At 38.5% G+C, this 27,027-nt stretch overlaps 3 protein-coding genes across 4 annotated transcripts; 2 read left to right on the top strand and 1 right to left on the bottom strand.

Moving 5' to 3' along the window:
- The first annotated feature begins 792 nt into the window (after positions 1–792).
- On the top strand, positions 793–14,442 carry LOC116304106 (serine/threonine-protein kinase ULK2). The gene is made up of 27 exons (XM_031713767.2): positions 793–1,154; positions 1,646–1,738; positions 2,058–2,099; positions 2,285–2,317; positions 2,401–2,437; positions 2,689–2,739; positions 3,085–3,207; positions 3,712–3,785; positions 4,356–4,457; positions 4,601–4,659; positions 4,741–4,823; positions 5,403–5,453; positions 6,142–6,224; positions 6,539–6,677; positions 6,960–7,048; positions 7,358–7,394; positions 8,053–8,101; positions 8,405–9,588; positions 9,839–9,969; positions 10,681–10,806; positions 11,146–11,195; positions 11,436–11,554; positions 11,814–11,917; positions 12,136–12,177; positions 12,503–12,547; positions 13,004–13,094; positions 13,239–14,442. Exons 1-27 carry the CDS (start codon positions 1,062–1,064, stop codon positions 13,304–13,306), a joined length of 3,198 nt encoding a protein of 1,065 aa, XP_031569627.1. The 5' UTR covers positions 793–1,061; the 3' UTR covers positions 13,307–14,442.
- Positions 14,443–14,959: 517 nt separating this feature from the next.
- Positions 14,960–16,429, bottom strand: LOC116304105 (heme-binding protein 1-like). The gene has a single exon (XM_031713766.1). It carries the CDS (start codon positions 16,403–16,405, stop codon positions 15,761–15,763), a length of 645 nt encoding a protein of 214 aa, XP_031569626.1. The 5' UTR covers positions 16,406–16,429; the 3' UTR covers positions 14,960–15,760.
- A 4,024-nt stretch (positions 16,430–20,453) lies between these two features.
- On the top strand, positions 20,454–25,283 carry LOC116304103 (uncharacterized). Of its 2 annotated transcripts, XM_031713761.2 has the most exons (4): positions 20,454–20,862; positions 21,536–21,614; positions 22,498–23,566; positions 24,386–25,283. In XM_031713761.2, exons 2-4 carry the CDS (start codon positions 21,544–21,546, stop codon positions 24,632–24,634), a joined length of 1,389 nt encoding a protein of 462 aa, XP_031569621.1. In that variant the 5' UTR covers positions 20,454–20,862; positions 21,536–21,543; the 3' UTR covers positions 24,635–25,283. The 2 variants fall into 2 exon arrangements, with proteins under 2 accessions (XP_031569621.1, XP_031569622.1); XM_031713762.2 differs by lacking the exon at positions 20,454–20,862 and having other exon boundaries at positions 21,510–21,614.
- Positions 25,284–27,027: the final 1,744 nt, after the last annotated feature.

Raw genomic sequence — 27,027 nt, 5'->3', positions numbered from 1 at the left:
CAGTTTTAGAAAGGATGGTTTTATTTTGTAATCACTCAGCGAGTATTAAAAAAATTGTTTTCTCTCTTGCCAGGCTGTTAGCCTCCGTTGCAGACGTCCTGCGGGGTTCGGTTCGGATCCCTCCACAAACCGAACCCCGCTGGACGTCTGCAACGGAGTCTATCAGACTGTTATGTGATTTTTGATTGTACGAAATTTTCTGTCAACTGATTACCTATCCTAACTTCCTACTAATTTTTCGTTTGCCTTCTACCATGTAAACCAGGAATTTCTCAGATTACTTTTTTTTTTTTACAACTTTTCATTCCGTGGACCAATCACATGAACCCACCCATCCATCTGTGTTTTAAAATCTTACGAGAATTTTACCTGATGGATGCCTTAAAATTTATTCATAGTGTTCTATATTACTCTATCACTCACTGGAAGTAATACATTTAAAATGTTCCTGTGTTAACACTGAACTCTTTCTTTACTGATCAGAGGATCCCGAGACCTCTGGCTATTGCGCGAATTTTTTCGGAACTTCTAAAAATGCACCGCAAGTAAGAACTTTAATTTGACTGATCAATCTATCCATAACGCAGCCAAAATCTGTTATTCCTTCGGTGCATTACATTTTTCTCCGTGGCAAACGTTGCTCCCTGAAGAGAAGGGTTGAGTCTTGATAAATATATCTGACTATCTGTCTATCATGGGTTTCCTGTGCTTAATCGAGTAATTTTCCGACGTGCTTCCGAAGGTTTATCGAACTATGACGTCAATTCAAGGCCCTTGAGTTACCCGACGAAGAGGATCAAAACAAAAACATTGTTAGAGATTTGACAGAGCCATGCTTGAAAATAGAGAAGAAGGAGAGAGAAAAGCAACATGAATTCCCCTTAATAGTTATGAATTATACTCATAGAACTCAAGGACACGATAGTCCTAACAAACTAAGCCATTCAGTTTGTATTTTTGGAGCCAGTGAAGGGTCGTTTGAGAGAGAACGAGCACTCGTTTCTCGGAACCACCAAAGACAAAGAAAAAAATTTTCTCCGCGTTCTTTGTAAACCTTCGTCATGACAGAAGTAGTTGGAGACTTCTGCTACAATAAGAAAGACCTTATAGGTCATGGAGCATTTGCTGTCGTCTTTAAGGGGCATCATACAAAGGTATTGTAAGCTTTAATAATAAATTCTGTAATCTCTTCCTTTTCGAAACAAAGGCTGGATCGGAGCGACAGGAATTTTTTCCTTAAAAGGTTTTAGTGGTCCTCTTGTGCTTTATGTGCAATTAATTGTGAAAAACAAGGGAATTTCCTAAGTAAATGTGCTTGTATTCTAGGTTTAGATTTTTCTTCCAACTGACCGTTTATCTTTCGATTTAGTTAACACGAAACTTGTATTTTGTACAACGATATTTTTCGTGATTCATGTTCTCATCTACGTTTTTTTAATGAGATTATTATTCTATTTTAAATCCAATTCCTTAGTGATATAATGTTGTCCCTAAGATACAAACTGGACAAACCTTATTCTTATAACGGTTTTATGTGCAGATCCCGCCTTTTTGTTCTGTAAACAGTCGAAGTTCTCAATCTTATTTTAGCTCTCGTAAGATGATGAAAATAACCGAGCTAACCACATTTTCTTACCATATTTAGAAAGAAGATTTTGTGGTGGCAATAAAGGTTATATCCAAGAAGAACTTGTCCAAAACCCAAAACCTTTTGGCAAAGGAAATAAAAATCTTAAAGGTATGGAATTAGGACACAATATGGATTTTTTTTTTGTCAGTCAACAATATGAGATTGCATCATTAGTCCTTTCGTGTTGCAAAGCTACAAAATATAAAATTTGAAGTGATGTAGGGAGTCTTAAGAATTTCAAAGAGGAATTCTTGAGTATTTCAAGAACAAATAATACGAAGGATTTTTGTCTAAATGTTATGTTATTAAAAAAGACCAAAACCTTGGAGAAAACAGTTCCCAAGGTCAAACCTCGTGTGACTGATATTTGAAATATTATACAATGCTCAAGTTTATCTCATTCATTGCATAACTCTTTTTGACACAGGAACTCCATCACGAAAATGTTGTTGCATTATATGATTGTCAGGTAAATAATCTTTTTGTTTAGGTATAGAATAATTTTGATTATTGATTATTCGTAATCGTTAAAATTTGGTAAGGTTTGCAAAATTAAGATTGGCATTCACCAGTATTGACCCAGAGGGAGCAGGTATTCATGCCAATACTATCAGCATATTTTTATACTGTCTCTCCTATTTTATTACCAAACAGGAAAGACCAAACAATGTCTACCTGGTTATGGAGGTGAGAGCAAAATTATTTTATTTGCCACTACAAATTATCAGTCATTTATTCATTTATTATTGACTTGTTTAATTTAATTACAGTACTGCAATGGAGGAGATCTTGCTGACTATCTTCAAGGTAAATTCAAACACAACCCAATTATTTTGCATGGAATTCCTTGAGCCAGGAGCCTTGAAAGATTTCTGAGTTTCCAAAGGCAAGGGGGGGGGGGGGGGGGTAAAAAAGTTGATGCTGCCCATGGTAACTACCCAATATCTATTTCCATCTAAGTATCATATTTTGCTTGATGTATTGTACATATATACCAAGTGAGGGGCTGGTCAAGCTACATTGTAGCTCATTATTAATTAAAAAATATATTTTCACAGCAAAAGGAACTCTGAGTGAAGACACAATTAGGATATTCCTTAAACAGATAGGTATGTTTCCAAATATTGAATTTTAAGTGACTGGCTACTTTTGGAAAAAATCATAAACTTTTTTAAAAACTACATTTTTCTAAAGTGAAATTTAATGCTGATTCCAAATATGAAAAGAAAAATATAATGGGGTGTACCAAGCTTGTTTTCAAGATAATCTGTATTTAATGGATGCCTGTATGCAAGTTTTTTGAGCAAAAATTAGGCAGTCACCTTAAATTCATTTAATCCAGGAAACCTGATGGGACAAGCCAACCATTATGGGATTCCTGTGGAAAAAAGACACAGGTAGCCCAAGGAAATGATACTTAATATTTTTATTATCTTCTTATTTGTATTTCTTAGCTTCTGCTATGGGTACACTTCAGTCGAAGGGAATAATGCACAGGGATTTGAAACCTCAGAATCTTCTTTTAAGTTACACTGGCACCTCAAATCCATCTCCTTCTGACATCAAGATCAAAATTGGTAAGCACCCAAAACTGTATGGGCTGATCAACATGAGGGCTGAAACATAAAACTGAAACTGATCAATATGCAGATACTATAGTCAAAAAGGCATTGGGACATAAAATTTGTAGTGTCAATTTTGGTGAGCCGTTAGCTTTGCCATTATTATTTAGCCTTGGCTATCTATTACTCATTTTATCACACAGGTAAACAGTGCATTAGCCAAAGTACAAAATGATACTACTATTGCATGAGAAAATGAGAAAGATAGTTGATTTTGCAGCCATTAGAGTCCTTTAGAACTGGGCCAGGTTGTGCAAAGAGTGGAAAGTGCTATCCAATGGATAAATCCTCCTTATCCAGTGGATAAATTTATTGGATATCAGCACCGATTTATCCCTTGGATAGCACTATCCACCCTTTGTACACAAAGGCTCTGTTATTGATTATTGAAATATGTATCATCATCAATGATTATTAATGTGTTGTCTCACTAATGCTTTAATTTGTGACTTTTTTTAGCTGACTTTGGGTTTGCAAGGTTTCTTCCTGGTGAGATGATGGCTGCAACTCTTTGTGGTTCTCCCATGTACATGGTAGGTTTGCATTAGAGTTTTCGACAATGTACCTCATTAATAGATATAAACTAAGTTTGTCTTTAAGCCTGGCACTCATACCAGGCTATGTTCAATAATTATCAAGTTTTTTTCACATTCACACTTAAACAAGCTTTTATGAGCTCGTTATAAATTAGGTGACATGTTGGTAAAGTAAAGTATTGTATAAGTACTATTAAATGTAATAAAAGTATTGACAATGTTGAGGCCAGTAATCTTTAAGCAACTCTCAGGAGCTGGGGCATTTAAAAATTTTTGTGAACTTACTACTTAAATTGAAATCAAATTGATATACTGGAGTTTTGAACATTGCAAACTGACAGGTTGTTGCAAAAATCACTATGGACAATCCTATATACACATTAGATATATAGATCTATATATATATATACTCTGCATAATTTATTATAATTTATTGATTTAGCCCTTTCTCCCCCCCCCCCCCCCCCCCCCCCACCCCCCCACTCCCTTCCCATTACCCCCAAAAAATAACTGTTGCCTTGCTTAATACATGCACACTTTTCTTTGCACAAAATGTACAATTTGTAGGCCCCTGAAGTGATCATGTCCAAAGCATATGATGCTAAGGCAGACCTTTGGAGTCTTGGTACCATCGTCTATCAGTGTCTCACTGGTAAAGCTCCATTTACGGTAAGTTTGTGTTTTATTTTTCATTTGCCTGAGATTTTTTTAAATTTTTGTTTCACATTGATGGTTCAAAATTACATTATTATGGCCTGATTCTATTTCTAATAAAAAATGGGAAAACATAACATAGAAACGATTTTCCGCAGGCAAATAGCCCTCAAGCACTGAAGAAGTTTTATGAGAAGAACAAAGGAATATGCCCCAAGTATGTATATATTTTACTTTTCTAACAATTTTTAACTTGCAGTCACTCTTTGGCTAATAGCATTTTGTAATGTTGTTATAGCATTCCTGCTGGTACATCAAGTCACATCAAGGATTTACTGACAGGGCTTCTAAAACGAAACCCAAAAGATAGAATGGACTTTGGTAAGATGAGCAGTCCCCCTCTGTCTCAGTCCATTTGCGGCACCCTAAAGATGGTCAACATGCATGCATACATACATACACATTATATTTGTCTCCTTTATCCTTTACATAATATAGTATTTGAACCATTTCATTCCTATCACATTTTCTCCCATCTCATTTCATCTCATTTCTTTACTTCCCATTTCAAATCTAATTACCATCCTGCCATCACTAAAATCACTAAGATCACTAAAAACGAAATGGAAAGAGCACCCACGTGCAAGTTGATGACGCACGGGAGTAGGGTAAGACAAAATTTAAACTGCATCCGGTTACTAAAAATAGCCAGACCGGGAATTTACATGGCACGCGCGTTATTACGAAGTTTCCCTTTCTTATTTATGCTCTCTTGAACCCTATTATCATTATGTTTTCTCCACTTATTTTTATCTCCATGGTTGACAAGGGTGTTAAAACATTTGCCTTTTACTTTGGGTCATAGCCGTCATTTTTTTCTGGATGAATTCCTAAAGTCATCACACAAGTTTGTTTACTCTGTGAGCCTCCACTCAGTCCAGGTTTTTATAATTTTTGTAGGTGAATTTTTCTCACATCCTTTTCTGACTGGAAGAATTGTACAAAGGTCTTGTAAGTATTACTAAACACTTAGAAAATCCTCAATCTGCCTTGGCGAACTCGTGGTTCCTGCGCCCTTTCTGTGCATTTTGTTGACTTTTGTTGACCTTCGTAATTTCCAAGATAGAGTAATCATTCGATTGATTTAAATGCTCAATTCAACTGCTAAGATGAGTAATCGACCTTATACTTTGATTCAAATTTTTACTTTTGAAATTATTCTATTTCATTGAATAAGAAGTTCGTTCGTGTTTGTATGAAGCCCGAAAATACGTTTCGCGTAACGTTCGTAAGCAAATGACCTAAGACGATTGATAAACGTTTAATTATCGATCTGCTTACACTATAGTGAGTGAGCGAGCGAGTGAGTGATACATTGGCATATTCAGACCACTGACAATACCTCTTCTACGCTACGGGTATCCACGAGGTAAAAATCAAATAAGTTGCAAATAATCAAAACGTGCCGTGATATTACACCACTTAAAAAGGTTTGTCTTCTGGGTATGTGGATTTCAGGGGGGTGCAAGCAGCACTTGGGGGGCTATACCATTAATATAATACAATTCTTTGTATGTTGGGTTTTTAAAAAGGAGTCTAACGAAATGATGTGCTTAAAAACTCAAAATCCACACATCCCCCCTCCCCCCTAAAAAAACTTATACATTTTGAATAATCCCAACATTGACCATTTATTTAGCTACACCTGTGGCTGTACCATCAAGACATAGACATCACAGTGGATGTTCGCAAGGAACAAGATCCTCTGGCTCAAACTCTCCTGTAAGTATGACAGACTTTCCAACCTACTTTGTGTCACGTCGTCGTCCAGTGACCTCAACCCCGAAAGGGTGCCTTCTGATTAGACAAACTGTAATCTTGTATGGTATGATTGGTCTGATGGCGGTCCCATCCCTAATCAACTAGAGACGTTTAAAGAGCACCATGAGTTTATCAGTTAAAATTACTGTCTAGTGTTATCCTCTATAAACAAAGTTAATTTATTTTAATTCGTTTCAATTCTTGGTAACGATTGCGTCTCCGTTACGCCATGTAATCGCGCTTTTAACACTTGAATGTATCGATGCCTTTTGCAGAGTTATGGAGCTGAGGCTTTAGGAGATATTCGGGTAGACCTGCTGCACCGTATGACACCCCCATACGATATAACAGGTACTTCCCCTCAGGATCCTCACCCTGTCAGCCAAGGTAGTCTGGAACACAGCCCTGTTAATGGTATGTAAAGCAGATATACACCAATTCCAATGATCTACTCGTATTGGCTACTCATCTTCATTCATGTCACAACAGAAAACGTTTTGTATGCGACAACAGTTCCTCTTGTTAACTCAGGTAGCCCATGCACTTTGTAAAAGCAGAAAAAATAAAATATGACTGCCATGATGAACGAAAAGCAGTCCCTGCGTCAATTAAACTACAGTGAAATTATCCCAGCTTTTTGACTATTAGGCTAGGCCAGTTTTAGTCATTAATCACGCTTATTTTCTATTACTTCAGCTTATTGTAATCGAGGTCAGAGGTCATCAGGAACGCTCATGCCTAGTCCTCCTCGTCTAACCCAAGCTGATGATGACGTGGAACCCGAGGTTAGCCTGGGATAACGTTAGCAATAAAAAATATTTCTTATACTTAAGATTTTATAAATTTGCAAGAGAATTTTGAAATGTACGTGCGCATAAGCTTAAACAAATTAAATAATTATTATTTTATTTCTTTCTTTAATTCTTTAATTATTTATTTATTAACATTACATATAACATCTTGTTATTTTCCTATCAATTAACGTGAACATATTGAGCTGAGTAGGGGGGGGAGGGGGAGGGATGAGCTAAAGTTTTATTTCTGCCTTTTAATCTCTGTCACTATTGTTTTAACTGTTGGATTCTTCCTTTCAGGATTTCGTCATTGTTCCGAATAACCTTGATAGCGATGGTAAGATATCAGGGAACATTGCACTCTCGTTGTTGTACCAAGTGATCTTGTTTTGACAGCCCATCGAAAACCAGTAAATCCTAGCACAGCAAGAAATCTGATCAGGCGGCCCATCGGGAAAAAAAAACATGACGACCGAAGTCAGAAAAATTACTCTGAATCTTTGCTTCCCTAGCTACGTTATGGACTAGAAATACATTTAAAAGTCTATTTATTCTTATAACGAATACCTATGGGTCAAATGGCGCATTGTGTTTTTCATTTTTTTATGAAATTATCGTGAAATGATAGTTCTTTGTTCGCCGATAAACAACTGAAACTAGGACCGCCTCAACTACAACAGTCGTTTGCGCGCGTTCCCCGAGATCTCCTGGTAGCTGATGCTGATGTTACTTTTGCCCGTCCAGCGCGTTGTTGTTCTCTGGGTTCTCCGCTTTTCCTCCCTCCGCAAAACCTAACAAGCTAAATTCCAATTCAATCCATGAGTAAGCCATGCCCTGACTTTGATCAGTTGTTCTATGGTTCGATCTGCGAATGAGCCGTGCCCTGACTTTGATACATCATCAGTATTCTTGTCTGTCTTATCTCCATAGTGCGCCTTACGCTATATGCATGTTCTTCTTTAAATCTCGTATTACAATCTTTTTATTATCTTAAGGTACACCGAGAGCAAAGGTAACATGGGATCTTTATTTTCCGCATGAATGGTAATTATATTTATGAGTATTTTTCATTCTCATTTTTTCATTCTCATTTTTTCATTCTCATTTTTTCATTCTCATTTTTTCATTCTCATTTTTTCATTCTCATTTTTTCATTCTCTGGAAATGATTTCGGCTTTTTGGATTCCTTCAAGGGGTGGAATTCAAAAAAAAAAATTTGTACCCATCTATATAAACAGCCTAAATTTAGAGGGCCCCATGAAGGTGGTTAACTAAAAAGTTTTCCTCTGGCTGAAATTATTTTGCATTCATTAAAAAATCTGACGGATTTTTAAAATTACTTTTTAGCCAATCATCACCTCCCAGAAACACAGATGCAAAGTTGTTTAACCCAGTCTCCCCTCAGCAAATGTCTCCACGATCGCCACCTCGCAGAGCAACATTCATGGTTGGCTCTTCATCGCCCAACTCACCTCCCACAAGACCCCGAGCCCATTCCGCCAGTAATCAGCCATCAACTTCTCAAGGTAGTCCTCGAGGTATGCCCCAACAATCCTCTGTTCCCATTTCTCGACGTGTCAGAACGAACTCCTCTCCAGGTCCTCGTCCAAACGTATCTCCCTGTTCCCAGTCCTCTACTCCGGTCCCTGTGCCTCGGAAAAGCTCTTCTCCAGGAAGCCCAACGGAAGCTCTACCTTACAAGCCAACGCAGGAAACCGGCAGAAAAATCTTCCTTCCAAGTAAAGGATCCGTTCCTGTTGTTTCAAGGACTCTCCCAAGTCCATCTTATTTAAAGGGGGCACAGTCACCTACTGACACCGTAGCGCCATCCTTGGTCACAGCGGTCGCCAAAACCTTTACTGACAACTCTAAAGTAGGGTTTCATAAACTGGCCAACTTGAATGCGGTACCACAGATAACCGCTGATACAGTAAGTATGGAACCTCTAGGACGACCTCCACCTGGAACTATTAGACGAGCTTTGTCTAATATTGAAGGATCAAGAAACCCGTCTAGTTCTTCTCCTCTTCTTTCTGCTTTGGCCAGACAGACCAACCCTGGCCTTGTGACTTTGGAGACGCTCTCCGAAGGCACTGAAGCAAGGCCGATATTAAAAGTGCATAGCTCGCCTGCTATTTTAGCCACAGCTATGGGTCTGCATCGAAACAGATCGTTTGGCCTGTTGAATACTGGGCAGCTTCAGTTAGGACTAAGCACCAGTCAATCGCCGCGACGTCATTCTAGTGGCGCGCCACTTTCACCACAGGGAGGCAACGAACCAACTCTTCCTACCTCATCTACTCCATCCCATCTTCCTCCCATCCCAGGATCTCCTACCAAGTCTCTTCATACGAGTCACGTCGAGGAGGAGGCTGAACTCAAGCCTCTACGTGGGTTGTTTACCGCCGGGTCGTCACCTCCTTCGGCCGCCATGAAGGCAGGTGGTATCATACCTTTCCATTCTTTACCAAAGTATACTGGTCAAGAAGCTGTGAGCAATGATATTCCCGCTCTCGTTATGCCTGACAAAGGTACATTAAATATGAGTGATATTAGCTAGACCTGTAGACGTCGCACACTGCACTTCAAAAAGCGCGGGAAAGCGTTTGCGCGCGTTTAAGTCTTGAGGCGCGAACGCATCTGTTAGATTAGTAACGGGAAAATTTTAAGAATATAATTTTCGCAGGAGTATGCGCTGGCGTTTGACCGCGCGGTTCACACTGATCCTTCATTTTTCATAATAATGGGCTTTTTAATTTTTTTTTAATAAATATAATAAAGGTACTAAAGTTACTCGAGGCTTTTCCCAGAGTTCTTCGTCTACCAGCCATGTAGTAGAACCTTGTTCTCCCGAAATGGAGGGTACGATTGCACTTGTCGCTCCAGACCTACCTGAAGACACGCTCTTGGAGGTAAAAAATACTGTTTCGAACTAAACCAGTTATATAACGATGTATAGACTTGTTTCCTAACTACCAACTGATTTTCAGCCTGAATGAATCAGATCTCTAGAGATAAACCAAGCGTTTAACCTTTCCAAAGTTCAAAAGAAGACTCTGGTAACGACCTCGTGGTGCAGATGTTTGTAGGGCGGAATTTTAGGACGTAAAATGGCAAAGTCCCATAAAGTCCCACAATTCTGTGCACAACGAGGTCGTCAGCAGGATTCCGTTTAATATCAGCAATGCGATGTTATTGGATTTGAGCTAGTTTTCAGATACCTTAGATTTAAGAGCAGACCCAAAAAACCATGGACAAAGAATAATGTTGTAAAATGGCAGTCCATCAGGAGGAAACCAGAATCTCTTAGATAAGCTACTAGTATGAGCAACTTGCAAAACGTGGCCAATTTTATACCTTGAATACTACTTTAAAATCTGTGGAATATAGGCTTTGTACCATCATATGATGGCAGCCATGACAGGAGGCAGGAACAACTGAATCTCGTCTAATTAGCTTCTAATTAGATTTACATAAGAAATGATTGATTTTCCTATGCGAAAAATCCGTTGTTGTGCCTCCTGCCATGGCTGCCATTACGTGATGGTGCAAAAAGCCTCTATAACTATGGAAGAATCCTTCGCGGCCACTGCATTGAACCTATGAACTGTGTTTACATATAGACCGAACATACTGATGGAGTACGCAAGCTGTCTTTCGCTTTATCCCTGGTCGACGCCATCTTGGTTGTCATACGAGCTAGAGGTGCCCCGCTGACCACGCTTGCTGACTCAATCGCAATACGAATGGTATGCACATTTATTATTTATTCGCATATATATTTTTTCGTTCTTAGGCTTCTTACAAACACAAATATGCTGCCTTCATTTTTTAAGACACTATTCCAAGGTTGAGTAAAAGCCTGGGTCGAGTTAGGGGATGAAATAGGCGCCATCTTGGAAATATGTTTCCTAAAACAGCCCCATAATGCAATACATTGCCAACTCGACCCAGTTTTTTTCTCTCCACATCGGAATGGCTAATAGCTCCTTTTCCTATGACGTGAACATTTCCGCCATCTTGATGGCACCTACAGGCACCTACAGGCACCAAAAGCACACTAACTTTATATAATTTTCTTTTCTCAGAATGAAAGCGTCTTAACTGATCAAATCGGTAGCATTAGCGAGGAATGCAGGTAAAAAAATATTACACTGTAATGGGTTGATTGTGATATTAGAAATGGTGGTGGTTGTCATAGTGATATAGATAATGATGTTGATGGTAATGGTGTTGTTGATGATGATGATGATGGTGTTGATGATGTTGATGCTGATGATGGTGGCGATGATAGCAATGCTGATGGTGATGGCGATGGTGACAAAGATTAAAATGGTTACCAATGCTCATAATGACAGTGTTCTCTTTATCTTTTCAGGACCACAGAACAGCTTGTTCTGTACCTGAAGGCGCTGCGTATCTCAAGTCTTGCTTTACGTTTCGCTCAGGAGGAACTCCAAGAACATCGCCTGAAACCTTCCAATGCTGTCAAGAATGGTACGAGCAAGAAACCAATTACTCCAGATAAACGTTTATGACTATGACTTATAGCAGCTTGTGTTCAATACTTCTGTGTTTTAATCTTGTACTGAGACTTTGGTTGGATCGCAAATATGGACAACGTAACGCAGCAAGCAAGGAAAACTTGATTTCTAGTGACCATTGCATTAGTTTGGTTGAGACCCACCATAGCGCCCTACCTTGCCCATCAATTATTTTTGTCTGAATATCGGTGTTTGTTTTCTACTCTCCTCAGTGGTGAACGACCTGAACAATCGCTACCGACAGTGTTTGGACAGAACAGCGCGAATCAAGTCCTTTTTACAGTCCAAATCGATGACAACGGATAAGATTATAACAGTAAGATATCAAAAAGCATTAGATTAAATATATCGTGACGTCAAAACAGCTCAACTTGGAGGACAAAAGGAAAGAATTTCAATCTCAATTGGAAATCTGTTGTTGTTTTTTTCAAATTGAGCTGCATTCCGATGTGCTGCAAGGGGTCTATTATGAGATATCTTCGTCAGACAAAAAAAAAATTTTTCATTGACTTGTTTTTTGTTTTTTTTTTACAGGCCAATGCTGATAAATTGATGTATACCTATGCAATGGAACTGGTAGGTGTCCTTTATATCCACGTTTTCTCGCAGTTACATCGGTTATAACAATGATAAGCCATTCCGAGGCTGAGGGAAAAACTGGGTCGAGTTGGCATGATTGCAGTGCATTGTGGGGCTGTTTTAGGGGACAAAATAGCCGCCATCTTGGAAATATGTCCCCTAAAACAGTCCCACAATGCACTGCAATACCAACTCGACCCATTTTTTCCCTTAACCACGGATGGCAAATAGTACACCAAATCCTATTCGAAGATGTTGTCTCATTTTCTTATAACTGTTCTTATAACTAATACTTTTATTCTTTTTGAATTTTAATATATAGTGTCAAAATGCAGCTTTGGATGAGCTGTTTGGTAACCCAAAAGAGGTAGTTCAAATTTTTTTATATTTCTTTTCTCCTAATTATATTTGATTATTCAGTTCCGTTCTAGTGTATCCCGTTTTGTTGTTCCCACATCCATGATCATCGCATCACTTCGATTTCATCTTGCAATCCACCTGTTTTTGTTCTTTTTTTCTGCCTGCTACAGGCCAATATCATTAAGTCATGTTCCTGTTACCTCCTTGGGAAAAGGATAGCAGAGGACAGTAGTGAACGACAAACACTCACCCAATCCCTCCTCCAACCCCCCTCCTTCCCTCTCTCTCCTACCTACATGATAAATGTACTCTTTCATCGTCGCAGACCTCTTTTCTCGTTCCACTCGGGACGCATTTTCAAATAAGATCTCTTGGATGGCATCAACTTTAAAACTCTACTATTTTCTTTTGCTCTCTTTTCTTGAGTAATGATACGATCAAATTGACATTTCCCCCCCTTCAGTGCCGTGAGAAGTACGAAACAGCACAGTTATTGTTACAAGGGCTAGAAGAAGATGTCAAGAAGGACACTGACTTGGTTTTATTACAAAAATGTATCCTTATAATATGTAATATATAATATATTATAGTTATATAGTTATGCATTATCATCCCCTCCCCTTCTCTATCCCAACATCAATTGTGCTGTGAGAATCTCGCTGAAGATGAAAGAGTTCCCTTAACCATGTCACCACCAGATAAAACGAATGTAGACAGACGTTTGACTCAACTAGCCCGCCGTAAGACAAGCGTCAACGTACGCTGATCACGTGATTACACGTCCTTCGTGACTGGATAGGTTTGTGGCCGGCACATATATTCTTCAGATGCGGGTGTGTTCGCAAGTCTAGCAAGTTTAGCTGAACTAATGTATATATGAATATATATATATCCTTTAAAATATCAGCCTTATGTTATTGTTTGCTGTAAAGTAAGTAACAGATATTCGCTTTCGATAATGTATTGTATTAACAGGGCGGATGTGACGTTATTTATTCAAGTTGTATTAGCAGGGCTAAGCTGTAATGACAGGAACAAGACCTCTTAAAAAAAGTCATTCCGCCTTTCCAGACCTTTCACACAGCTATTTGACACAACTTTACGTAATTAAAACTGACGTGGCATGTGACTATGACGTAATTAGGCTACCATGGCGCATGCCATGTGGCACATGCTATTTGATTATATCTTATGGTAATTATCATGGGTATTTATAGCTAGTATATTTCCACAGCCAAGTGATGGGGAAGAGATTTGGAAAAGTGGATTTATCGTGAAATAAAGGATAGTAATATGTACCGTGTTACCATAGTTACCCGCCTCTTGTGGTAACTATGATGAATGACGTCATTGAATGGTACACGAGATGAGAGAGGTCCGTAAGAGGACTTATTAAAATGGTATATGATGTAATACGGCACAGTAATGACGTGTTACGAAAGTAATTATGATGAATGACGTCATTGAATGGTATACGAGATGAGAGAGGTCCGTGAGAGGACTTATTAAAATGGTGTATGATGTAATACGCCACAGTAATGACGTGTTACGATAGTAATTATGATGAATGACGTCATTGAATGGTACACGAGATGAGAGGTCCGTGAGAGGACTTGCTAAAATGGTGTATGATGTAATACAGCACAGTAAAGACTTGTTACGAAAGTAATTATGATGAATAAGGTCAGTGAATGGTGTGAGACGAAAGTGGAGACTACAAGTCCTAAAATAATGCATAATTACAATCAAGTCATGTGCATTTCCCTTCTAAACAATATGCTATGATTTTAATACAATTTGGGTAAAACGAAATTTTACAAAAAAAAACTTGGTTATTGTAAGAATTTGTAAATATGATTTTAATGTAATTAAGTAATAGATTATTAAAATATTTTCAACTTGGCTCGTACCATTGTTTTTTATTATAATCATACTAATGTAGCGTGTAGCTTCTCATTAATCCCATATAGGTAACCGTCCAATTATTTTCTTAATTGGACAGGTCTTGTTGATATGGTATTAATTAGGCAGGTATATAATTAATAGGTAATGGGATTTCATGCTCCCCAATCAAGAAATAATTAGACTCGAAAAATTCCTCTGACTGCCAAATAGGACTCGGACTACGGCCTCATGCAATTTTGTCAGTCCTTGGAATTTTCCTCAGCATGGAGTCCTATTACATATACTAATAATATAACTTTAATATTCATACCTTGCATATTTCATATGCTTATGCTCACATGCTCTACACGTTGACTGTGTAATATAGAATCTCATAAATAAGGTAATAGATAGATAGATACTTAATTAACGTGTCAAGAAAATAACTAGCTGAGGGAAAACCCTCTACTAATAGGGGACACAAATTCGAATCCTTAGAAATAAAACCGCATAATTTTTTATGATTTATGCAGCGTTATTTATTCATATTAAGCGCAGTGTAAACTAGGGATTTACCTTTTAAAATTCTGTGTAATGGGGAATATTGGTTTACACGGGATAACAGACAATGACATTCAAGTCAAACGTCTCAACTTTCAATGCCATAGTCATCACTGATCAGGTCTTGTGAAAAGAAACTTGTCGAATTTTCTTATTCCAAACACGCGTCGAAATGGCTTTAAAAAACCGGAAATGCTTGGGGTTTTTTCCACCTGAAAATATATATATATATATAAATCTACTTTTCCTCTATATTGACCCGTTTTTGTCGCTTTTCCGTTGTATGAATACCGTTGCTACTGTAAACCGTTATTTGTCAAACATGGCGGTCATGACGTCACATGCATGCACGCCGAGAACCGAGGAATCTAGTATCATTTGTTGTGATTGAATGAATATTAAATTGCTCTGATTTTTTGATTAATTGGTTCATTAAGATACGAAAACCATACCGATGCCGGTTGCATGAGCTATCTAAATATTAACTCTCATATCGCATGATCACGTACGGGAGGTTTGAAGGATTTTTGTAGCTTCAAAATCTTGATGAAACTGAAAGTTCCTTCCAACTGTCTGATATGAAGAAAGCAAAAAAATAAACAAGCATTTCTAGGTTCTAATAGTCGCTCGCAAGGAAAAGAGACTGTATTCGTGAAACCTCCAAAGCTAGTGTTGAAGCTACAGATTGTAAAGATACTAGTTAGAAAAAAACCTCGTTCGCAATGCTAAATTGGAAAAACGAAAAAATAGATAAAACGTTCCGGATATCATATTATTAAACTCTCCTGTTTGTAAGAAGAATGATCTCATTGGTGTTTTTCCTTAGATTGTAAGCTTTTTCAAAACGAGTCGTAGAATAATCCATCTTCTCGTAATCTTTGTTTTCGTTTCCCAAAACCTCAATAAGAGCGTCCAGTCGCTGTTTAATTTCGTTCTGGTCAGCGATACCTCCAAACACTGAAACATACGCAAAATGCTCTGGAAGATCTTGTATGAACATATCTTTGTGCTTTGGTGCAGGAGGGCGATCGCAGTACTCGTAAGGTAGGTGCTTAGCGACAACAAAGTATCCAGGCTCATGGAGATCTTGCTTGAACTCTATCTGCACCTTCAGTGGACATGTTTTATTCATAGTCTTCTCTGGTCCATTGTGTCCATCAAAGTACTTCGCTAAAATCGATTCTCCTCTATCCGCGGCCTTTTTGAACTCCACACCGTTCACCCGAACGCATATCCAAGTTGAAGGCTCGTACTTACGGTATTCGTAGTCCGGAGTGAAATTGACGACCCTGTATTTTGGCCCTTCGCGATTGCGGTAGTGTGGAGGCTTGCGAAAACCTCGCACATCTGGATCCTCGTCCTTAACCTGGTTCCTGTCAGACAAACAGATTCCCATTTTTCCAACCGAGTACCTCAACATGTACGGCTTAGTTGCACTGTGAAACGTCACGTACTTAATAACGAAAGTTTTACACAACTGTTACTGATAGAAAATCTACCGTTGCTATAGCAAATACAACGTACACGCTGTCTTAATAAACTATTAATGTTCTGTGGTTAAAAATAAAACCAATTAGCAAGCAATTTAATAGGAACTTGAATAAGAAGCTTTGTGGCTATTCTATTCGCTATTGTCTTGGTTTAATATTTTCCCTGGATCTGTTTTAAAAAGAGTTCCCGATTAAGATAATTCCTTTGAAAGAAATTTTGCCAATAACTTTGTCCTGAAACTTTGCATGGACATTAATTATGTTATATTGAAAAAACATCTCAAAATAGTCGAAAACTGACATTTTTCCGAGTGGAGATTGGGATGAGTCAGATAAAAATCTCTACTCAAAAAAGAGAAAAAAGTGAAAAGTTTTGAAGATGTTTCTTATTTAGTTTTCGAAAGACAAATGCCTAAACTTTGTAAGTTCCATGCTTTTTGTTGCACTAGGGAATTACCTTAATTACATACTCTTCTTGGCTATCAAGCTTTGTTGCCGCTTCTATTTTCTTTTTATCAAAGAAAGTTTTAACAAAAATAAACAATATTCTGTTTTCGAAACTCTGCGTTTTGTCTATCATACCCTACCCATCTGATTGGCTGACTCGTCTGATCCAGATAGGGTGAACGCAAAACAGAAAAATAAATATAGTCTAGCTTCCGCGTAAGGTGAATTAAATACCCTGCAGGCCGGCTGGTTTCTCCCCTTAGGCTTCGGCTAGAATATTTTCATGTGTGAATTCGTACACCCAAGGGCAGAAGGATTCAGTTGCTACTCTGCGAAGTCCATACGCCGCCTCAGCTCTGCGGATGTCTCGCGGGTATGGTACCCTTTTAAAAAATTTCTGTCGTAGACTTAGTTTAAGTCCCAAGTTTTAAAAGAAAAAAATTTTTTTTCCCAGCGCACATTGAATTGTAGAGAATATTATTATTCCTACCCTTTTATCCAATGCATTTCAGATGGTTTTTAAAACCTACACTCTAATCCAATAGCAGTGATAGTGCCAGGTTTTTGTCGCCAAAAGTCCAATAGCGTTTTACACTTCTGGGATCGACTTGTGGATAAAATTTGTAATCAAAGGCTTTTTCTTACAAGAAAAAGTAGATTAAAGTTCTCTTATTTTATGATTTCTTTACCTCTTTCGAAAAACTCTTCACTTAAAGGTCATCATGCCACATAACATACAGCTACCATAGAGATCGCAAAGGGAAAAAAGAAAGTCTTTATTCTAAACGTATGGATATTTTGTACGCTATCTCTGCCATTCAAGTGAAAACCAAAAAGATGAGAAGTGATCGATATTTATGTGTGTTATAAAATATATATTTATAGTATGCGTTCATTATTTGCTATTTAAAAGTATGGACTGCTAGCTGTGCTGACCATATCTTAGGGTATTCTTTTTCAAATGACCATATTTAAGGGTATCCTTGACCATATGTAAGGGTATCCTTGACCGTATTTAACGGTATCCTTAACCGTATTTAACGGTATCCTTGACCATATTTAAGGGTATCCTTGACCGTATTTAACGGTATCCTTGACCATATTAAAGGGTATCCTTGACCATATTTAAGGGTATCCTTGACCATATTTAAGGGTATCCTTGACCATATTTAAGAGTATCCTTGACCATATTTAAGAGTATCCTTTTTTCAAATCCTTTTGTCTAATTTAAGTTTTAAGGTGACTGCACGCGCTCAACATTCGCTGAAAAATCTACGAGATTTTATTGAAAAACCATATATAAGTATTGAGCTCAGAGTTCAAGAGGGCAAAACCCTCAAATTTTGCTCGGGACTCTGTATTTTTTAAAAGCTTCTTCGAAAAAACTCCTAAAAATCTAGGTTATATCGATTTTTTAGAAAAAATTAATTTTTCTAACAGATGAAAAAATAGATTGTATAGCCTAATACCTTGGGGAGGCTGGTGTGTTGCTGTGATTAGTGTACAAGTGGTTTGCGGGTCCATACTCTTGATGCTATTAAATCCATTTCCTTTACGACTAAAACAAAACAAACTACACAATTGATCCCCATTTCTCTTGCTCTTTCAGAATTTGTTACTTTTTGCCCGAAAATCCAAAATTGTGGAAAATCAGGATCTGGATTCACTCTTTGGATCGGACTTTTCCTAGGGGGAGTGTCGGAACGAAGAAAAAATTTACTTTAGTTTTTCGACTTGAAATCATAGTGAAAAGTGTAACATTACTAGTAAAATTACTTCGACGTAGCTATTTTTAAAGATTAATGAAAAATTATGCCTCATTTGAGAAGGTTACCTTAAGGGGTACTCGTTGAGAATCTGTGAATTTATTCCACTTTTTTTCTAATTTTTTGTCGAACAAGGAATCGAAAAAAACGTTCGAAAACTGCTCGGTTGTGTTCCTGCCAGACGACAAACTAAAACACATCGTGCAAAATAGAGCGGCGTACAGTTACCATAGATACAACAAAGGGTAACTATTTATTCCAAACGAATGGAGATTCCGTTTCCCCGAATCGATCAATGCTATTCAAGTGAAAACAGAAAACGTGAGTAGTGATTTTTATGTGTGTTCAAAAAAAAAAAAATAAGTTGTGCGTTTATCGTTTACTATTTAAAAGTATGGACTGCCTGTGGTGCGAGGAAGGTTTAAGATACCACAGGAAGCCCATCGTTCTGGTTAATGTTAGAATACAGATCCTAACTTTACACCTTTGGACCTACCTCTTTACTATTTTGCTAGCATGAAGTTAACATGAAGTTGATTTGAAGCTACTAATCAACTCCTAAACCCACTGAATTCTTTCGCCCATTATAGAGGTCCCAGTTTTTATGTAAATAGAGAACAAAAGGAAATGTTTTGTAAGTATAAAATCTAATGAATCCAAATTTTATATGTTTTGGCCATGGTCGCGCAGACGACCAAAATGTAAAATAAAATAGTTCAAAAGAAACTTAATGGAAGAATTTTGTTCAACAGTTGATAAGATGGTTCAAAGGTCCTTTCACTGGATGTGAACTAAGCATGAGACCACGAGGTTGAGACCTCTTCACATCCATTGAAAGGACCTTTGTCAACTTTCAAAAGCTGCATATTTTGGTCAACTCTAAAGATGACCAATATTTATGTTTTAATAAAGCAGATCAAAAGAAAATGAATGGAATAGGCATGCCAGTTTAAGAATTGATTATGACTGAGCTTCGGAGGTCCTTTCACTGTAAGACCTTGCTATCATGACTATTTCACATCCATTGAAAGGACCTTTCGGTGTAAACGAAAAGTGACATATATTGTTTGAATCAACAAAAAACAAAACAAAACAACAATAAATATATATATTAATATAGACAAGCTTCAAGGCGCGCATTAAATGCCCTGCAGTTTTTAAATTTTTTTAGTTTTTCTGAAAGAAATCCTAGTCAATTTAAAGAATTATTTTCTAGAGAAACTTCAAGCCATTTTCGTTGGATTGATAGGATGGTTTACTTCATAGAAAAAGAAAATTTACGATCAAAATCTTGTTTGAGTAGGTATCATGTTTAGGTCACCCATCTCAATACTAACCCCCCTCTGCCGGGCTTGACTCGGTATCCGCGATGCCCAAGTATTTTCCACTGAGCCACGGTTCTACGGAATAAGCATAACAATAGGCCGTGAAAACAATGCACCGAATAGACTAGACTTTTTAACATTATATTTTCAACCGATTCCGTGCGTGGCAGAGATGCAAGGGATTAGCCGATATGGTCTGGGGGCCGGCTGGTCTCTCCCCTGATGCTTCGGCTAGAACATTTTCTTGCGTAATTCGTACACCCAAGGGCAGAAGGATTTAATCGCCGTCAGGTCCGAAGTCCATACGACGCCCCAGCTCTGCGGATGTCTCGGGGGTATGGCACCTTGGAATCGATTTTTTATTTTTTTTATTTTTTTTTTAATTTTAATTTTTGTTATTGATTTAAGTGTAAATACTACCTTTAGAAATTTTTTTTTTTTTCTTTTTTCACCCGCATTAAATTTTACGGATCATTTTTATTTTCAACAGTTTATCCAATCTCCCCATAGCTTTAATTTTCTTTTTTCTTTTTGCAGTGTAAAACCATTAAAGGAGGAATATGCCTTACCTGATTTACCTAGTTTTACAAAGATCACATTTTATATGTTGTGCGTCAATGGAAGAATATAATTAAGTTAGGAAAGAAGTAGGCCATCATAGACAATCATCTCTCTGATTTTGGTTCTCGAGGTAAAATTTTAATTAACCACGCCCCAGCAAACTGAATCCCATCCTGCACGCAATGCCTAGTACGTGCTGTCTATAAGTGGCCCCTGCTTGAACTGGATAACGGCATTGACGAGCAAGAAGAGTCTCCGGTGAACCGACAACGTCTAAAACACACAACGGTGAGTGAAAGTTTCAAGAAATGCTTTTCCTAGTTGAAGTAGTGAATGTCGTTCGTAGTTAAGTAGGACTTGGAAGAGTGGTTCCTCATTGAAGTAGTGAATGTTGTTCGTAAGTTAAAGTAGGAAATGTGGTTCCTAGTTGAAGTACTGAAGGTTGTTCGTAGTTAGCAAAGTATAGGAAATGTGTGATGGTTCCTAGTTGAAGTACTGAAGGTTGTTGGTATGTTAAAGTAGGAAATGTGGTTCCTTGTTGAATTAGTGAAGGTTGCTCGTATTTTACATAGTATAGGAAATGTGTGATGGTTCCTAGTTGAAGTACTGAAGGTTGTTGGTATGTTAAAGTAGGAAATGTAGTTCCTAGTTGAAGTACTGAAGGTTGTTCGTAGTTAACAAAGTATAGGAAATGTGTGATGGTTCCTATTTGAAGTACTGAAGGTTGTTGGTATGTTAAAGTAGGAAATGTGGTTCCTAGTTGAAGGAGTGAATGTTGTTCGTATGTTTGAGTAACAAACTTGTGTCCAAGTCGAAGTAGTGAATGTTGTTCGTACGTTAAAGTAACCAACGTGGTTCCTTGTTCAAGTAGTAATGTTCCTTTTCCTTTAAGTTTTTATAGTTTAATTCGTGTCATAACAAGTAAACCAAGTAAAGCCTGATCCCTTTTTTTAAATCAAAGAAGAAACTATGGAAAGTGCATTACATCGTAATACTTCAGTTGCCCATACCACCTGCAAATCTCCGTCCATCGTTTCAAGGTGAGTACACTAAATCGTTCTTCTAAAACTCTCCGTAAAATTAGTCCATAAAAAGACATTGCCTTTGGTTTTCTCTATACATCTGAACACGTCCTTCACAACAATGTTTAGCTCAGTCTTTAATGATTTATACTTTGGGAAGGTGTACCACTCAAATGGATGCCAGGGATTTATAACGAACAGCTGCTCTTGTTTGGCGAAGGTTACACCATACATCTATAAACTCATTAACAAATTTGTGGACTTAACAACGGTTGAGGACGAAGAAAAATGACAAAAGCACTAGTGGAAAGCGCTTTCATATCTACCTCACCTGTGGTTCTGTTAGAATTGGGCTGAAATAGCTCCGGGATCGCCTGGAGTACCACTCTTTATTCGACTTGTCCTTTAGGAGACTAGTTGACTTTACAAATACGAGAGGTTTGCTACGAGCCTAAGGTGCACTGAAGCTGAATAGAAAGACGTTCCCTTACTAGGTGTGGATTTAGAAGGATTTCCTTACTTGGCCATTCGTCCTAACTTAGGTCCATGATTTCCAGTTCAACTACAGCTACATGCAGCCTTAGACTCTAACAGGCCTTCTAACTAACTCCAAAGTTAAGTCGATTCAGTGTGTGTAAGAACCGTCTAAGTTCGTCTATATATATCTCTAAATCTCATTTCCTATTAACATTTTGTGGATGATAAAGGTCACTACGTGGGGCTAGGTTTTGATTAAAACAGATAGTGTTGGTTTAAGTTGTGGCTATAAGAATGGTAAATATTATTGATCTTGCTTCATTGACACTTTCCCACTGTATAATTTTTGATAGGCGATGAAGAGGCAGAAAATCAAACAACTCGTATATATGCTAGTATATAATAACCGCCTCTTCTGTTTTAGGCCAACGGTCATTCACAAAAGTGCATATGGAAGGGAGTTTGGAATTTCAACTAAAGTCCAAGATGGACCTATTGCGAGCATCCATTCCACAACTTCAGCTTTCACCCCTTGTTATCGTAAAGGCGGCTGCCCACATACCTTAGCTGGTCAGTCTAGATTATCCAGCTTTGATTTCCAAGACCTTCAGCAGCAACCGGCCGTTTTATCAGGTCGGCTGACATCATATCAAGTTGAACCACGTGAACCTGCGCAAAAACTACAAGAAATGAGCCAGTTTAGTGCCTTGTATCCTGGATGTCAAGCAAATGGAAATCCTCGATGTTGTTCTATTCGGAAAGATGGCTTTCCAGGTTTTTGCTGTCAGGAAAATCATGGCCGTGGACAGAGTGACGAGGATTACCAAATGGACTTTGGAAGAGGAAAACACAGAACGATGCCTTATGTGAGTCGCCCACATCAGACGATCCACAAACCAGTTTTTCACACTGGCCAACGATTGGGGATTCGCCCATACTACCAGCCCCCTCACGGAGCTACTTCTGAATATTGTTATGAACTTGAAGTGTCATCAAGCTCTGACACTCAGGAATCTTGTGACCTGAGAAGCCAAGAAATACAAGTAGGCAATGATCTCCAAGAAATAGGAGAACAAGAAGGAGAACAGCTGGAGAAGTCCAGTTATGAAGAGGAGTCCCAAGATGTCCAATGTTGCACCCCCTTGAGCCGGGATGAAACATCGGGAAGTTTTGGTAAAGAATATGCAAGTGAAGGCCTGTCATCGGTAAATCACAACGAAACTCAACATGAAATCAATGGAATCTCTCAAAGAAAACAAAATGAGTGGCAGTCAAGTAGAGAGCATGGGCCATCAAGTTGTCACAATCTATGTTGTCGTGCTCCAATCTCCAGACCGCACCGTCATGGAGATATGTCAAAAAACGCTGACTATGTTAAGAGGGAAATGAATAAAAGAGCTGAACACATGAGTAAGCACTGGACTCAGAATCACCAAGGAGGGACGACGTGTTTAGTGTGCTTCAAGACATTGAAGAGGTCCTATTACATGAAGGTGAATATGATTGAAAGGGTCAGGGATGGGGTAACGGTACGTAGTCTCAATTGCCTCTCATCCTTGCGGACACAAGTTTGATTTCTGACTTGATCATTATAGCCCCGTGTACGTGAGGTCCCCGTGTATGTGAGGTCCCCATGTCCGTGAGGTCCCCGTGTATATGAGGTCCCCATGTCCGTGAGGTCCCCGTGTATATGAGGTCCCCGTGTCCGTGAGGTCCCCGTGTACATGAGGTCCCCGTGTATATGAGGTTCCCGTGTCCGTGAGGTCCCCGTGTATGTGAGGTCCCCATGTCCGTGAGGTCCCCGTGTATATGAGGTCCCCATGTTCGTGAGGTTCCCGTGTATATGATGTCCCCATGTCCGTGAGGTCCCCGTGTATGTGAGGTCCCCGTGTCCGTGAGGTCCCTGTGTATATGATGTCCCCATGTCCGTGAGGTCCCTGTGTATGTGAGGTCCCCATGTCCGTGAGGTCCCCGTGTATGTGAGGTCCCCATGTCCGTGAGGTCCCCGTGACCGTGCATGCTGACACTTGACCAGTGATCTCGCGCGTTGTAATTGGTTTAAAGGGTGATGTTAATTCCGTATCTTCCGTATGCTCTTAGTATCGTGCTTTCTAACCGTTCACCAAATAAAAATATTTGGACGTATTTCGATTCAATCCGGGCACACACAAGGGCCAGAGTTTTGGCAGTATCTCACTAGTATAGCTAGAATTTATTAAAATTACTTTATTTGCACTCAAAAATGTTGGTTTTTGCACTCGTAAAGCGTGGTAGGATATTCAAGTTCCCTTTTTTTTATCCTATTCTTTCAGAGCCACATGCTAATCCACACTGGTGATAAACCGTACAAGTGTGCATACTGCAGTAAAGCCTTCAATCAGATTGGAAACAGAAATGCCCATCAAAGAATCCACACCGGCGAGAAACCCTACGCCTGCGATTACTGTGGCAAGCGGTTTATCTTCAATTCCTCCAAGCACAACCATATGAAGGCTCATGGTCATACAAGCTTTTCATTCCCAGAAGATGACTTCTCGGATGATGAATCAAGAAACTCCTAGATTTTTTATTCATCATCGTCATCATCATTCTCGCCTCTTTATATTACATTGTGTTTAATGACGTCACAAGTGAACAATGAAACCCCTGCGCATGTGCGTCACGTAATTGGAAACGTGATCAAACAATCCTGCTTGTTCATGAAACGACACATAATATTTTAACACACAATGAAATGAATTGCCCGTTTTTATTATGACGTCATATAAAAGCAATCTGTTTAACGCTGAGAAACATGGTCGTAGGAGAGGGACAAAATGACAGCAAAGGTTTTAGAACAGAAAAGCAATACAATAATAAGATTCATTCATTAATCCCCGGGAGGTTTTTCAGAATTAATTTACGTGGTACAAATTATACATAATGCCGTATTCATTGCAGGATAAACACCAGTTCATAAAATGTTCGAAAACTAGACATATCATAGCTATCAATTCAGCTGCAGAGCAAAAGGATTTCAAACTGTTATCGTTCTTCACCATTCTGTCCTCTCATAAACGAGCTATGACGTCGTAGTGAAATAGGGCAATCAGAGAAAGCTTAAAATCATGAGATACAACGGAAGGTGGACCTTAGTTATTAAATCTTTCATATACTCTTTTTGTAGTTTTTTAGAGATTTTATGCCTAGCATTTTAGTGTACCTATATGTAATGCGCAGTTGATCATATTAACATGTTAAATTGCGCAATACAAATAATAAACTATTATTATTATCTTTTTTTTCTTCTTCTTCTTCCTCCTAAACAAAAAAAAAAGTCCCTGCTAGCGGCGGAAGGTGAACTTTCAGTTTTCTAATATTCTCTGAATATTCTCGGGGACCAGCTAGGAACGGTCACTCCCATTTTTGTACTTCACCCTCAATTGGTGTCCGCCATGTTGGTTGTCATGACAAAAGACACCAAGACCAAATCTTTCATCCACGTCAGCCAAAATGGCGGTTATGACCTTTCATGCACCCCAAGAATAGAATGAAATTTTTCCGGCTTAAAATGCAGGAAATAACATTAATTCCAGAATTCCCGTTTTAAAATCAAGATGCAACACTAAAAATAATGAATCATAGGAATAATAAATTATTAGATAATGAGTTAAGACCATCGATCTGCTCTAAACAATCTATAAATCGGATATTATTTTGTCGAATCACAAAAAAAAACGTAATAAATAATTCTCCTTCGTTTGATTCAAAGTTGTCCTTTCAAGCGTTTTCTGTTATTTTACTGTTTCTTGCACTCCAGTGTATCTTCATGTGGTTGTGCTTGGAAGAACTGAAGCTAAACCGCTTGCCACAGTAATCGCAGGCGTAGGGTTTCTCGCCTGTGTGGATTCTTTGATGAGCATTTCTGTTTCCAATCTGATTGAAGGCTTTACTGCAGTATGCACACTTGTATGGTTTATCACCAGTGTGGATTAGCATGTGGCTCTGAAAAACGAGAAACACAGCAGTTCAATCAAGTGTAAAAAATTTAATTATCGTATCGGTCACTGTGAAGTCCAAAGTCCTTTTTATGGGCCAAGTAAAATGTTTAGCTCGTTAAAACCAAATTATATATTCGGCCATTTTTCGGTCAAATATTTATTTTTTTTTTGTTAATGTAAACGGTATAGTTTTAGCAGTTTAAGTAGTAATTCTCACTCGAGAAAGAGTTCCCTACCTTTAAATTGTTAAACCTGCTCAGCTTTTTGTAGCACACTGGACAAGTTGTTCTTGTAATGCCTCTGGCCATATTGGACCATCCAACAACATCGTGTTGTTGGATGAAATCACAAGCCCTTGGAGGAGACCTATTGTCTTCCTTACGGGATTGACGTGAGACGTGAAGGTTGTTTGTTCCCTCGTACTCAGAGGGATTCGTAAACTTGTCATTTGGAAGTTGTTCTTGATGACATCTTTCGTTGGCGTTTTCTTCCCTGAATGAGATGCTCTTGGCACTTTGGTGTGACTCACCTAGACGGGCTTGCTTGATGGTTCTCTTACCATTCAACCATGGAAAGTGTACTGTTGCTTCTTTGTCTTGCTCCTTGAGTGCAGACCTCTCGACTTCTCTATGGTGTGACTCAACTATACGAATTTGCTTGATGGTTCCATTACCATATAGCCATGAAAGATGCCCTTTCTTATTCCCGTCTTTATACTTGCTTTCATCTTCTCCTTTATTTGCATAAGGTTTACCAAGACTTGCCTCCTTGTTGATCGTTTTCTTTCTGTTGAACCACTGAGCATACCCTGTTGTATCTTCACTTTCTTCTTTGAATACAAGACTCAAGTCATCTTTTTGATGGGTCACACCTAGATCTTCCTTGCACAATGGAAAATCTTGAGTCTTATAATTTCCATCTTCTTCCTTGGATGTAGTACCGCCGTATACAATTTTACATGGTTCACCAGGACA

This window comes from Actinia tenebrosa, unplaced genomic scaffold (assembly GCF_029948245.1).
Source record: "Actinia tenebrosa isolate PJP-AT-01 unplaced genomic scaffold, QUT_ActTen_1.0 PGA_scaffold1__47_contigs__length_23844297, whole genome shotgun sequence".
In the NCBI taxonomy this organism is placed as follows: Eukaryota; Metazoa; Cnidaria; class Anthozoa; order Actiniaria; family Actiniidae; genus Actinia; species Actinia tenebrosa.
The sequence above is the reverse complement of the archived record's forward strand: the minus strand, read 5'-3'. Positions and strand labels throughout refer to the sequence as shown.